This window comes from Cricetulus griseus, assembly GCF_003668045.3.
Source record: "Cricetulus griseus strain 17A/GY chromosome 1 unlocalized genomic scaffold, alternate assembly CriGri-PICRH-1.0 chr1_0, whole genome shotgun sequence".
Lineage (NCBI taxonomy): Eukaryota > Metazoa > Chordata > Mammalia > Rodentia > Cricetidae > Cricetulus > Cricetulus griseus.
Genome location: NW_023276806.1, coordinates 139,775,845 through 139,788,652, shown reverse-complemented (window position 1 = coordinate 139,788,652; position 12,808 = coordinate 139,775,845). Strand labels below are relative to the sequence as shown.

General features: G+C 43.5%; 1 protein-coding gene across 1 annotated transcript in view; it reads right to left on the bottom strand.

Moving 5' to 3' along the window:
- The window catches only part of Kcnmb4 (potassium calcium-activated channel subfamily M regulatory beta subunit 4), a 56,826-nt gene extending 46,249 nt beyond the window's left edge, over positions 1-10,577 (bottom strand). The window contains exon 1 of the mRNA XM_027392372.2: positions 10,242-10,577. Coding sequence (XP_027248173.1) covers positions 10,242-10,577 — 336 coding nt within the window. The remainder of the gene's footprint in view (positions 1-10,241) is intronic.
- Between the last annotated feature and the right edge of the window lie 2,231 nt (positions 10,578-12,808).

Sequence of the window (12,808 nt, the reverse complement as noted above, 5' to 3'; positions counted from 1 at the left end):
AGTTCTTACTGACTTTTGAATCATTTTTCTACAGTTGTGCAAACATTCTCTAAAATTCGTCATTTTTCTTTAAACTTCAACCTGTTTTTAAAGTGTAAGTCTTTCCCTATTATGTAATTAAAAACAACAGTGTATTCTTTTATGATTTCTGTCTTTGATTCTATGTTTAGAAAAGTTTCATTCACCCTGAAAAGTTATCTAAATGTTTATATTTACTTAATGATTTATTATTTTGTTCTGTAACTTTAAAACTATGTATATCCCAATAAGATTGTAATTTAAATTTAATGTTTGGGTTTACTTACACAAAATTTCCAAGCAAATTATGCATTTTAACTTACTGTCATTGTGTGTATCTATGATGTGTGTGGGGACATGTATATGTTATGAGAGCACATATAAAGGTCAGAAGACAACTTCTGGGAGCCAGTTTTTGTCTTTTACTGAAGGACCCAAGGACTGAACTTGGATCCTCAGGTTTGTGCCACAAACACTTTCACCTGCTGAGCCATCTCACCAGCTCCGCAGCAATTTTTACTTAGAAACTTGCTATTTTAAGTCTTTTTCTGCCAAAATAATATGACAATTTTAGAATCATCTACTGAGTAAAAATCCTCACAAATTATGCAAAACAAAATAGTAATTCTTTTGTGTGTAATGGCTTCATTAAAAACGCAACTCACCCACCATTTAATTCCCCCATTCAATGTGTTCAATTTAATGATTTTTGGTAGCTTCGGTGAGGCAACTATCACCATAATCTCACCATAATCAATTTAAGAACTTTTTTACTATACCAAAAATACACCTGTACCTATTAACTATCATAATCAAATATTTTATGTCTCTGCTAACTCACGTTCAGTCTTCACAATACAGAAGTCAATATTGGGAACATTGATATAAAGCCTTTTGTGGTTTGGTATTTGGTTTTATTTATTTACTTATTTTTTTGTAATTGTTTGTCTGTTGGGATTTTTGTTAGTTTTAGGCACAATACTTATTTTTTTAAAAGTGATACAAATTCAAGAATTTCAGTGGATGTTCCAGTACAACTTACAGAAAGGGTAACGATAATTCCAATATGCATATGTTGCCATGGTGACCAAAGAGGGCACTCTACACCCTGAAGCTTAATCCTCCTCATTACTGTCTCCCACTGTGAGCTAGTCATGGAGATACTCATTCTATGTCAGCTTCAGGGGCTCCCATTGTGCACAAATTGGTTCTGTGGCCACTGAATTCTTTGATGGATTTCGCCCCTCACTCAGGTATTGAGTCTCAATAAAGTCTCAGAAGTGGGGAGCATTTCTGTCTGTGGCTGGTTTGTCCACTACTGGTTTGGTTCCAGTAGTGACTGGCTCATACTTTTCCCAAGGATAACAAACACTCCCTGGTCTTCAGCTCACTCTCATGGTGGTCATGGTCTGGTTTCTTGGTACACTGCAGGAAGACATGGCTGCTTCATTGGTTCTGCACCTTCATTAGTTCTATCTCCTCATGACTTCTGAAAGGAAAGATTTGGCAAAGTCCATCCTGGTCCAATTAGTAAGACACAGATAGAGATGGGGGGGAGCTCCAAGCTAATCTAGTAGGTGATGACACCCTCCCAGTCTTGTTGGTAGTTCATCTTTTTCTGCTCAGGAATGGGGGGGGCGGTGGAGCTGGACTATCATGGCAGAGGCTAAGAGAAATGCTCAGAGGCTGTGGGGCAGTCTGAGGCCACTGCTTGGAGGTTTCAAAGAGCTGCTGGTTTTGAGTGGCAAGCTAGGGTAGTGATCCAGTGCCAGGTTCTGTCCAAGCACTGTTGAAGCCAGAGATCATGGCAAATTGTGGCAAAGAACTTTGGTTGGCTTGTTTTGGTGGTGGTGGTGGGGAGTCGAGACAGGGTTTCTCTGGGGCTTTGGAGGCTGTCCTGGAACTAGCTCTTGTAAACCAGGCTGGTCTCAAACTCACAGAGATTCACCTGTCTCTGCCTCCCAAGTGCTGGGAATAAGGGTGTGCGCCAACACCGTCCAGCTCAGTTGGCTTCTTAAACTTGTCATATTTTTGTGGTTCACTTAATTCTTATGTATAGTCATATAATTTCCTGTTGTATAAATACAGCACATTTGTCCGTTCATTAGTGAATGAATATTTGGTAGTTTCCACTTTGCTGCTATTATAAATTATGCTTTTAGTTGCTGTTATTAGTGTGGTAAATATTTCCCCACATTTTCCTTTCAATATCCACGTGCTGTTTCGTTTTGTTTGTTTGTTTGTTTTTTAATATGTTACTCCTAAAAACAGACTATATTTGATTTTGAAATTTCTGGACTAGCAATCCCTATCTTTTAATTGGGGTAAATGGTCCATTTACATTTAATAGATGTTCTTACACACACACACACACACACACACACACACACACACACACACACACGTTAGTTAAATACCTATTTAGAAATTTTGTTCTACAGATTTACATTCTTTTTTCTTTCATTTGAACTATCTGTTATATATTGACTCTCTTGTTCACTCACTCTGTACATGTGCGTGTCTGTGTGTGTGTGTGTGTGTGTGTGTGTGTGTGTGTGTGTGTTATGGTACACTGAATTCTGGGACTTGTCCATGCTGAGCAAGCAGCAAGCACTGAGCTACACACCAGGTATTAAATCTTGGATAGACTCTAGGCTGAGACCAGAGAATGAGCACTTCTATGAAGTTCACAGATGGTGCTGATGCTGCTAGAATGCTGACCACACTTTGAAAAACAGCAGTTTGGAAGATGAAACAGACTGTTCATGTGGAAATTGGTGAAGAGGTATTTAGAAACTGAAGCACAAGGGAACTGTGTCTGGGGCTGGAGGGACGGCTCAGCAGTTAAAAGGGCCTCCTGTTTCCTCAGCGGATACTGGATAAAAGTTTCACAGTCCATGCACCCCACTGCAGTAAGAGTAGAACTCAGACACTCTTTGCCTGTGATTTGGTAACAGATCCATTTGTGGTGACACCTAATGTGGGCTGGATTCTAAAAACATATAAACTAATTTGAATTCATTAACTGACAAAATAACAGTAAAACAACAAATGTAATGATTAGCAATTATAACACAGGTTATTTTTAAGAGTTGAAGAGGGTACTACTACAAATCAAAAATGCAATTTTTTGCACACTGGTTTATGTTCTAGAGAAAAACTAAAGCACAGCAGGAGAAATGGGTGGAAACATATGTAATATGAAACACCATTCTGTTCAGTGTTTTCCTGTGAGTAATTATGTTAATTGTAATATAAATGTGCAATTGATCTAGGAACTTGGCTGATTATGCAATTCTGCTAAAGGCTGAAAAACTTAAAAACCCCGGGGAAATAAATCTTGACATCTTCATTCACGAATGAGAGAAAAAAAAAACATTTGAAAAAAAATGTGTCAAGATCTCATAAAAAGTTTTACAGTTCTGAGGTGTTTGTGACAAAAAAATAAATTCATTTCCCCCAAATTGCAAATAAAATTTAACATCACAAATCTTCTGGATTTTAGTTTGTGGGTTTTTTCTAATATATGATTTTGGGAGAACCTTACAAATTGAGATTTTCATAATGGTATCTGAAAGTGGATGGAAAACAATCTCGGATGCATAGATTAGATTGTTTTCAAAGTGTGTGGTGGGGTATGGCATGCCTTTAATCTATCACTTGGAAGCTGGAGGCTGGAGGATCTCTGATTTGAAACCAGTTTGGTCTACACAGCAAATTCTAGGTCAGCTAGAGTTACACAGCGAAACCTTAAAGAGAGCAATCAATATATTCTTTCATTTGAGACAATGTCTTATTATGGTACCCAGGCTGGCCTCAACCCTGTCATCCTCCTGTTTCAGCCTCAGTAACCTCAATGTTAGAATCACAGGGTCTCACCACCATGTCTGATGCATTCTGGAATGGCTGACCATATTAGTCACCTGCGTAGAAACATCCCTCGGTTTCTGAATGAGTTTTGCTGCTGAGACACAAACTTAGTGACAAAACAAACAAACAAAACAACACCAACGAAACAATATATACATTTACCAACACTAAGATTCTCGATTCTAGATTTTGACTACTGTTCCAGAGGACCTGGGTTCAGTTCCCAGAACACACACAATGGCTCATAACTGTCTGTAACTCCAGTACCAGAGGATCTGATGCCATTCTCTGCCTCAATAGGCTCCAGGCATGCAGAAAGGCACACAGACATACATACAGGAAACACACCTATACACATAAAATAATAAATTTTTTTGAAAAAGATTCTGAACATCTGAAGGTCTACTGGGATGACATCTAAAGTCTAGCCAAGTTTTATTCTTTTCCAGAGTTTGGGAGAATCCATTCCCTTGCCTTTTCCATTGCCTTGGAAATCATCTGCATTCAGAAGCTCATGGCACTGCCAGATTCAAAACTACTAGTCAATGCTAGTTGTGTCTTTCTTAAACTATATTACTCTGACTTCTCTACCTATGTTCCACTTTGAAAGACCCTAGCAATTACGCCAGGACTACATATAGACTTCAAGATAATCTCCCATTAAAATTACTATTATTTTATGTACATTGGCATCTTGCCTGTATTTATGCCTGGTGTACAGACAGACCAGAAGAGGGTGTTGGATCCTCTAGAACTGGAGTTACAGATAATTGTGAGCTGCCCTGAGAGTGCTAGGAATTAAATCCAGGTCCTCTGGAAGAGCAGTCAACACTGTCAACTGATGGGCCAGCTTTCCTGCCCCTAATCTGCCTGGTTGATTCCCTATCTTAATTGCCCCCTGCTGGCTAACAAAGATACACACAGATTGTTAAGGCTGATCTTCCTCCCAGACCTTCCGAGGGACCACCCAGCACTTCCTGGAAATAAGGTAACTATACTATTGGCCTCAATTTCTCTTTCCCCCTTCCCCCCATAACAGTCAACCTGAAGATCCCCTAACCCCCCCATTCCACCCCTACCACACCCCCAGCCAACACACACTCACACAGTTCAAAGCTTCGTCTGCAGTATATTTTTCTCCTATGATCATTTTTTCATTCCTCTTTTCCTCTCCAAGATGAAAGCTCTCTTCTCATGGCAAGTGTCCCCTTTCCCGTGAAGCTTTCTACCTAACTTTCCCCCACAAATGTCCATCTCAGCTATCTGTGCCTCCCTATAGAACTTGACATTTTGCCTTTTTTGATGGTTACTTACGTTCTATAGGTCTTCTGCTAAGCCAGTGGTTACAGGTAGAAATCCCTCTGAGGCAAAATATCGAATATTTACACTATGATTTACATAACATATTAACATAACAGTAGCAAAATTACGGCTGGGAATCACCACAGCTTGAGGAACTGTATTAAAGGGTCGCAGCATTAGGAAGGTTGAGAACCACTGTGTAAGGCCATCATCTTGGGGGCTGAAACTCAAAGATTCACTTTTGTTTCTGTGCCTGTTAGACACAAGTGAAATGGAACCCTTGATTCTCACCTACATCCACCTATCTGAAGCCTCCCTCTTTGGCAAAGGCACCACCATTGGCCCAGCTGTGCTTGCCAAACACTTTGAGGCCACCTTCAATTCCCCTTGCCTTCATTAGTCATATCCAGTTCAATAAATCTTAACCACAGGTGCCCACTGACCCAGGCCACCACTCTCTCCTGCCCATTCTTGCTCAGAAAGCTCCCAGTGTCCAAACTGGCCTCTACTTCTCACTCTGCACAAGTGAGCACACATGCAGACATGCACACACATTATTTCCAGCAGCCAGATGAATGGGTCAGATCTTTAAAAGTCATTAGATTATATCTGAGCTTTGCACAGTGTCAAGTAGTGACCTTACCATCATGTATATAATAAACAAAAAGCTCTGCTCTCCAGGACTCCAAGGCCTCCTCCCTCTGCTCAATGCCGGGCTCTCTGTGGCCCAATCCCACCCATTGTTGGACCCACTGTTCATCAAACAGACCCAGTGGCCACTTGTCCCAGGGTCTCTGCATTTGCTATCTGTTCAGCATGTGGAAATAAATGTCTTTCTCCAAAGAGCTGTGGGCCTTGTTTCTCTCTGTCCTTTTAGTCTCTGGGGACCCTGGAAAGCTTCTGGCCTCTGTAATGGCCATTTCATCAGACCCACTTGCTGTGAGCATCTTGTATGCAACAAAGGCAGTTCCATGTCATTTCTGTCACTAGCCATGCTCTCATCCTGCCAGAGCTTTTAAAAATCTATCACTACATGAAATTCCATTATAAATTTACTTATGCCTGTTTCCTGCACCAAAATGCAAGCTCTGTGAATGCAGGAACTTTGATCTCTGTTCTGGTCTGGAACAGGGCAATATACATAGCACCAACTAACTACTAATGAACAAAGCTCATCTTTATATGTCTTGAAGGTTTCTGCCCTGTCCTTGGCCACAATAGATTTTGAAGGACCAGAAGCTCAATTGAATCAATCAATCTATCATCCATCTATCTCTCCTTTCTTTCTTTCTCTTTTTCTCTCTCTCTCTCTCTCTCTCTCTCTCTCTCTCTCTCTCTCAATGTATCTATTTGTCATCTACCAATATATAATTACATGTAATTAACATATTATTTAACAATATCATCAAAGAAAAATCCAAAGAAAGCCATTTCTTTTGGACAAATAAAGACTAGAGGTATTGGCACAACTCCACTTATCTTGTCTTTATGCAGCTCTGGTCTCACAGATTTCACCTTACAGTATAAGTACATCAAGCTGAACACACAGGCCAGTGCTCAGGGACTTCCTCAGAAGCCATGCTGTCCTTGCATATTCGGGGATGGGGCACATGAGTGTGGGTCTGAAGGTCCTTTGCTAAAGTGACTGGCAGCCACATTGCCTTGATTTGTGCTTCTACCCTGTAGGATGCTTTGCAGGATAAAAGCCTTTCTCCATCCCTGTTAAGGTTTTCTACTCTCCTTAAGTATCGGTTTTGAAACACTTAGTCTTTGTTTTTAGCATTTTTTATTTTTAAAGGGGGGGTCCTTCAAAACAAATTTAAACACAGAGCATGTCTCCAATCACCCACTCTCATGCCACACAGCAGAGGGCAACACCTAAATTCATCTTTTCTTTGCCATCCAAAGTAGGCAACAGCAAAAGCAAGTGTGTACAACTGTGCACGTTCATTTAAACTAATCAATTTAAAATGAGCTTCACACACAAGTTTTAAATGACTCCCTTCCTTCCCTTCAGAATTTCTCTTAGTCCCTATTTCAATACCCCTTTCTATATTCAGTGGCATCCACATCTTTTATGTTGAAAACTTAAACATGAATCACAGCGAATTCGTTTTGAGGTCGGGTGCTTTTCTTGCAGAGCAGATGAGTGCACTTCCCAAGATACAATTTTCATCTCTTGGATCCATATTACCATCACTTGCACAACTCTGGAAGCTACAATACTCAGGCCCCATCTAACACCAAATCAACGCACATGAAAATTGGACCTAAGCACAAGAATCTATTTTTAAAGTTCCCAGGTTGAGAACCAGAGGGCTTCACATACACACACGTGAGTCACAAAGAGCCAGCACAATGTTGGGAGCAGCTGCCAGAGGAAGCTTGTGCTATGGTTAATCCATGTAGTGGGTCATATCCTTAACCAAACCTTAGACGACTTGAATACTCCGTGACTAGACACAGTGATTCCCTTGGAAAATAAGGAACTGATGAAAAGCATAAATAAAGATACTCTAAAGGAACTGTTAGTGGAAGGTCAGCATTTCCTCAGAGGTCCACAGCTCAACAAGTTACATACCTGTAACATCTGTTCCCTCCCTGTCTTTGGCTGTAATACTTTTAGGGAACTCCAGGAAAAAGTAATTGCTCTATTTACATGAGAAGGGACTTCCTAACAGTTCCTTGTGATAGTTGAATTTGGTAAGAATGTGAGATGTGAATGGGACCTGAAAGGAATAGATTGGGAGATTAAAAGTAAGGTAGGTAGGACACAGCTCTGTGTAACCAATATGCAATGGGACCAGGCAACAGGGACTGTCTAGTTGCAAGGACACCACAGAAACAAAATCTCATTATGCACCTGACTCTGACATGGTATTTTGGTTACACTGAATTTTCCATTACCCAATGCTTACAAAAATTTCCAAATTGAACACTTTAATTGACAAAAAAGTGATGTTTGTTCTATAAATACTACAATACATCATAATTTGGACAAAGATGTATATTTGGCAGAGGAAACCTTGCCTAAAATGATTGAGAGGTCATTCATCACTTTCTGGACCATAAAATATGTCGTTTTTTTTTTTTTCCAGTTCTGACAATTTTGTGATTGTCTTCCTTAAGATATTGCTTGGTACCTCTTCAAAGCAATTATTGCCAAGTTCTTAAATGGCACTGAAGGAAAAATGAGATTATTTACAAGGAGAGAGAGAGAGAGAGAGAGAGAGAGAGAGAGAGAGAGAGAACTTTAGTATTACATAAAACATTATGATTACTTTCAAGTGAATTAAGAATCAATGTCCTAATGATTCCAATTTACTTCTGTTGCCAGTTCCTTCCTGGAAATTGTGAAGTTGTCTTCTAATGCTAAATATATGCTAAATATGCTAAAATTAGATATTAACCATCTATTAGTATGTACTTATATACCTATGTATAACATTGATTAAAGCTACCCATAATAATCTATCTCAAGAATAATTAGTGGTGTTTCAACAACTATGCCCACTCCTAAATGACAAACTACAGAGTATCTTCTAAATCACTAAATTACTACTTGACACCTTTAATAGATATTTTTATTTAATCCTGATTTTTTTAAAAAATGTTTTTCTAAAACCACAAGAGTTCTTTTTAGATTACTAAGCACTAAGCAGATTAACTCACATCAGTCTCTGAGACTCATTCAGGGGCTTGGACATTAGATTCTGTGTTAGAAATGTTTATTTCTACATTAATTGTTCCCTATTATCTTCAAATTTAAAGCAAACAAATCTTCATGCATTACCAGGAGACTCTTCCAACGAGGAGTCAATTGTATTTCTAAAGAGTAATTACTTCTAACTTTCCAAATCAACGAGCTACTCTTGACTTTCTCCGCAGAGCGATGGCGAGCTAGTTTAAAATATTAATTCCGTTTCAGATTAATTTATCTTGTCACATTTAACAGAACGTGTTTCTGGGTGCACAGAATCCATTTTCTTTGGCATGATTTCTTCTGCTCATCCTCTAGCGTAGCCCTCACAAAGTAAAAAGAGTCAGCAACTTAAATAAACACATATACACACACACACACCTTTAGTTGGCCGCACAGAAGTCCAAAGCCATCAAAGGTACCCCCCTGCAGAAGCAGGAGCGCTACAAAGCTCAATTAGTTCACGGACCGAGGACACTGCTTTTTTAAAAGTGCCCCCCCCCACCCCGGAACTTTTCTGAGTCTCCCTTTCTGCTCTCCAGAAGCTCGCAAGTCCTAACCAGGTTTTGTCTATTTTTTCCTCCTTTTTTCATTTTTTTTTCCAGCTTGTGACAACAAAAGAAGTTGTCAGGAAAGGGCTGCTTGGTATATTTCACCGAGGGCTTTCTATTTCTGGTAACTTTTACTGTTCTCCAACTGCTCCCGATTGTCCCCAAACACCCAGAGTGGCTAGGACCCCACGAAGCCCCCCACCAAACACACTCAACCTAATCTGAATTTCTCACTGGATTCCTGACTGCTATTGGTTTCCATCCCTACCTCCACCCCACCCCCCAAAAGCCCATCTTTAGACCTCAAGTTAAAACACCTCTGTTTAGAACTAAAAGGCAAAAAGCCTAAGGATTTTCAAGGAGCGATGAGACCCCTTCAACCTCTCAAATGTCACGTCATTGGGACTTCTTGAGGCCAGTTTGAAGCTCAGGCGCTAGTTGGCCTTATGCTGGAGTAGCTGGGTCCCCGCTAACCCATGGCTATGTTCAAAAGAAAAGTTAACTTTCTTTGCCCCTTGCGTTTGGCAAACCCGTCCTGTGGGTGCTGCACCTGGGATTGGAGGGAGCTCCAACCTAAGAACAGCTAAGATCAGTGTTTGCAGAGAGACTCTGGGTACCACCGCCCCGCGGGCAAACGCACCCTGAGGACTGGAGCCCTGCAGCTCCACAGATGTGTGCATGCACCCAGTGCCTCCTATCTCCTTCTAGCAAGATTAGTACGCTCCGAATCTTCCCCTGGGGTCTAACCCGTACGATGGCCTCGAACCTGCACCGTTAGGCGGGAGCTCCCGAGTCCTTACCTTGGGGTTGGTCAGGAGCTGGTGCTGGTCGCTGTGTAGCAGCGCCCTGGAGTTGGACTCGGAGTTGTTCACGTACACCTGGACGCAGGGGTACTGCGAGGTGCCCCTGCAGTCGGTGCCACAGGTGAAGGTGCACTCGAACACCTCGCCGATCTGCTGCACCGACAGCACCGTGCAGTTGGCCGCCGTGGCTTGCAGATCCTGCAAGGCGGGACTGAGCCAGCAGAAGCCGAAGATGAAGAGCGACACGACGCCGGAGATGATGAGGAACAAGCCGAGCCGGATGCTCTTGTCTTCGGCTTCCGTGTACTCGTAAGCCACCCTGAGCTTCGCCATCGCCCCCCACTCTCCGCGGCTGGCGCGCTCCCCGCCCCCTCCCGCCCCCGGCGCGGAGCTCGACTGCCTCGGGCGGAGGAGCCCCGCCGCCGCCACCGCCGCGCGCGCGCGGCGCGCGCGGGCGGCCGCCGCGGCGCCGCCCGGCGGGTGGTGCCACGTCGCCTCAGATCGTCCGGCACCCGGGCTGCCCGAGCCGGCCCCGCCCGCGCGCTCCGCGCCGGCGCCGTCCCCCGCGCGCGCCGCCCGCCTGCCATCGCCTCGCCGCTCGCCCGCCGACGCTGGGAGCGGCTGGCTGCCGAGCCCGGGCTCCGCCGTGCGGAAGCTGCTCCTCCCGCCCTGGGCGCCGCCGCCCCGAGCCCCGCCCCGCCCCGCGCCGCGCCCCGCAGCACTCCCGTGGGCGAGCACCCCCGGTGCCGCCGCGAGCTGCTCGCGGGATCCTCGCCAGATGCAACCTGGAGAGATGGCGGAGAGAGCCTCGGCGAACGCTTAGCACCAACAGCGCAGCTGGGGAGAAAGTTAAAAGAGGAAAGAAAAAAAAAAAATTGAAGTGGGGGAGGGTGGCGTTAGCGTGCAAGGCGGGAATCTTAAACTCTGAACCCGGGTTTTGCAGCCACCGGGAGTTGCCAGGCGGCAGGCGCACTGGGAAAGCGAGCTCGGGTGGCGGCGAAGGACAGAGGGCACCAGCGCGGACGCAGGGGGATGCACATGGGCGAGCGGCGCGAGCTGGAGGTCCCTGCGGAGGCCAAGCCGCCGCCGGGCCAGTCCTGGCGGAGTCCGCGGGATAACGCAGGCAGGCTGGATCGGAGACTCGAACCTCCGTGGACTTTGGTGGAAAAAATAGGTCTCAGGCAGCGGGAACGACCCTTGGGGGCCGGGCGCAAACAGGTGGCAGACGCTTACAGCCGGGAAGGCGATGCCACTTTCTGTCCCTGGCTTTGGAGCTGTAGAGAGCAGAGCCTGTTGGCCTCTTTAGCAATCTTGCCACTCTTAGCCCGCACAGGCATTTTTACAGGGGAGTTTTTTTTTTTTTTTTTTTTTTTTCCGGAGCGCCCTGCAAGGCGACCTCGACATGCAGACACCTTAGAACAACTGGTCCAGCTTCTAGAGTTCTGCTACTTCGTTTTTGCTGCTTCCATTTCCACCCTGTCGATGTAAACCTTCAGCCTCTATTCTCCTAACTTTACTTTGTAAGTTAAAACTACTTTTTACCTAAAATGTATTTTTCAAACCATAAAAAATCAAACTTGAAAACTGTTTCAAGCTACGTTCGGAAGAATAAAATTTAAAAAATACATAAATCTCTTTTTCTTGGCTTGCCAAGTCCCAGATGAATGAACTCATGTTTCTGATGAATACCAAATGCAAAATCATGAAAATATTAAGCCCACTCCACCAGACGTGGTACTGACTGAACATCTTCCGATGGAGTCCTGACAGATTATGCTGACATGTGTTTCCAAGTAATGAGAAAGGAGACCTTCAGACTTTCAGTATCTATTTTTCTTAATGAATAAAAAGGCTGCAGGATTTGGAAAATTTAAAAATCACAAAGATGCTTTGATACAATACCTTCTAAGTTCTGGGGCAGACCCTTTATTTTAGTTTATATTTCTGCCTGGGATTTTCTTTTCTTTCTGTTGGTGTAAAGACATTTGTTAGGGACACACTGCCTATTAAAAAAGTGAGCTGGGAACTTGATGCAGGGGGAGGAGTTTGGTCCTGCCTCAGACTTGATGTGCCATGCTTTGTTGACTTCCATGGGAGGCCATACCCTTTCTGAATGGAGATGGAGGAGTGGATGGGGGGCGGGGGAAGATGGGAGGTGGGGGAAGAGAACAGGAGGAAAGGAGGGAGGGGGGAACTATGGTCAGTATGTAAAATAAATGAAAAAAATTAAAAAGAAGAAAAGTGAGCTCAACAGTTGAAGTGTTTTAACCCGAGATGAAAAATCTTCACTGAGTGTTTTCCTAGGACGGATTCCAATCCTCATTTCCAGAAGGCAGCCTCTTCTAGGATCAGAGATTGGATGAATGAACTAAGTCACAAGACCACTTAGTTTGATGAACTGAATCCTGAGGCAGAATAATTCATATGGCGTTCAGAAAGCCCAGGACAGAGGCCCAAGAGCAACTTAACGAAAATTTCACATTTTAATCCCTCTACAGCTCAAGTGTTGTGAATGAAGCCTCTCCCTCACAGCTGTCTTAGACAAGGAGTTCTGTCTTAACAGA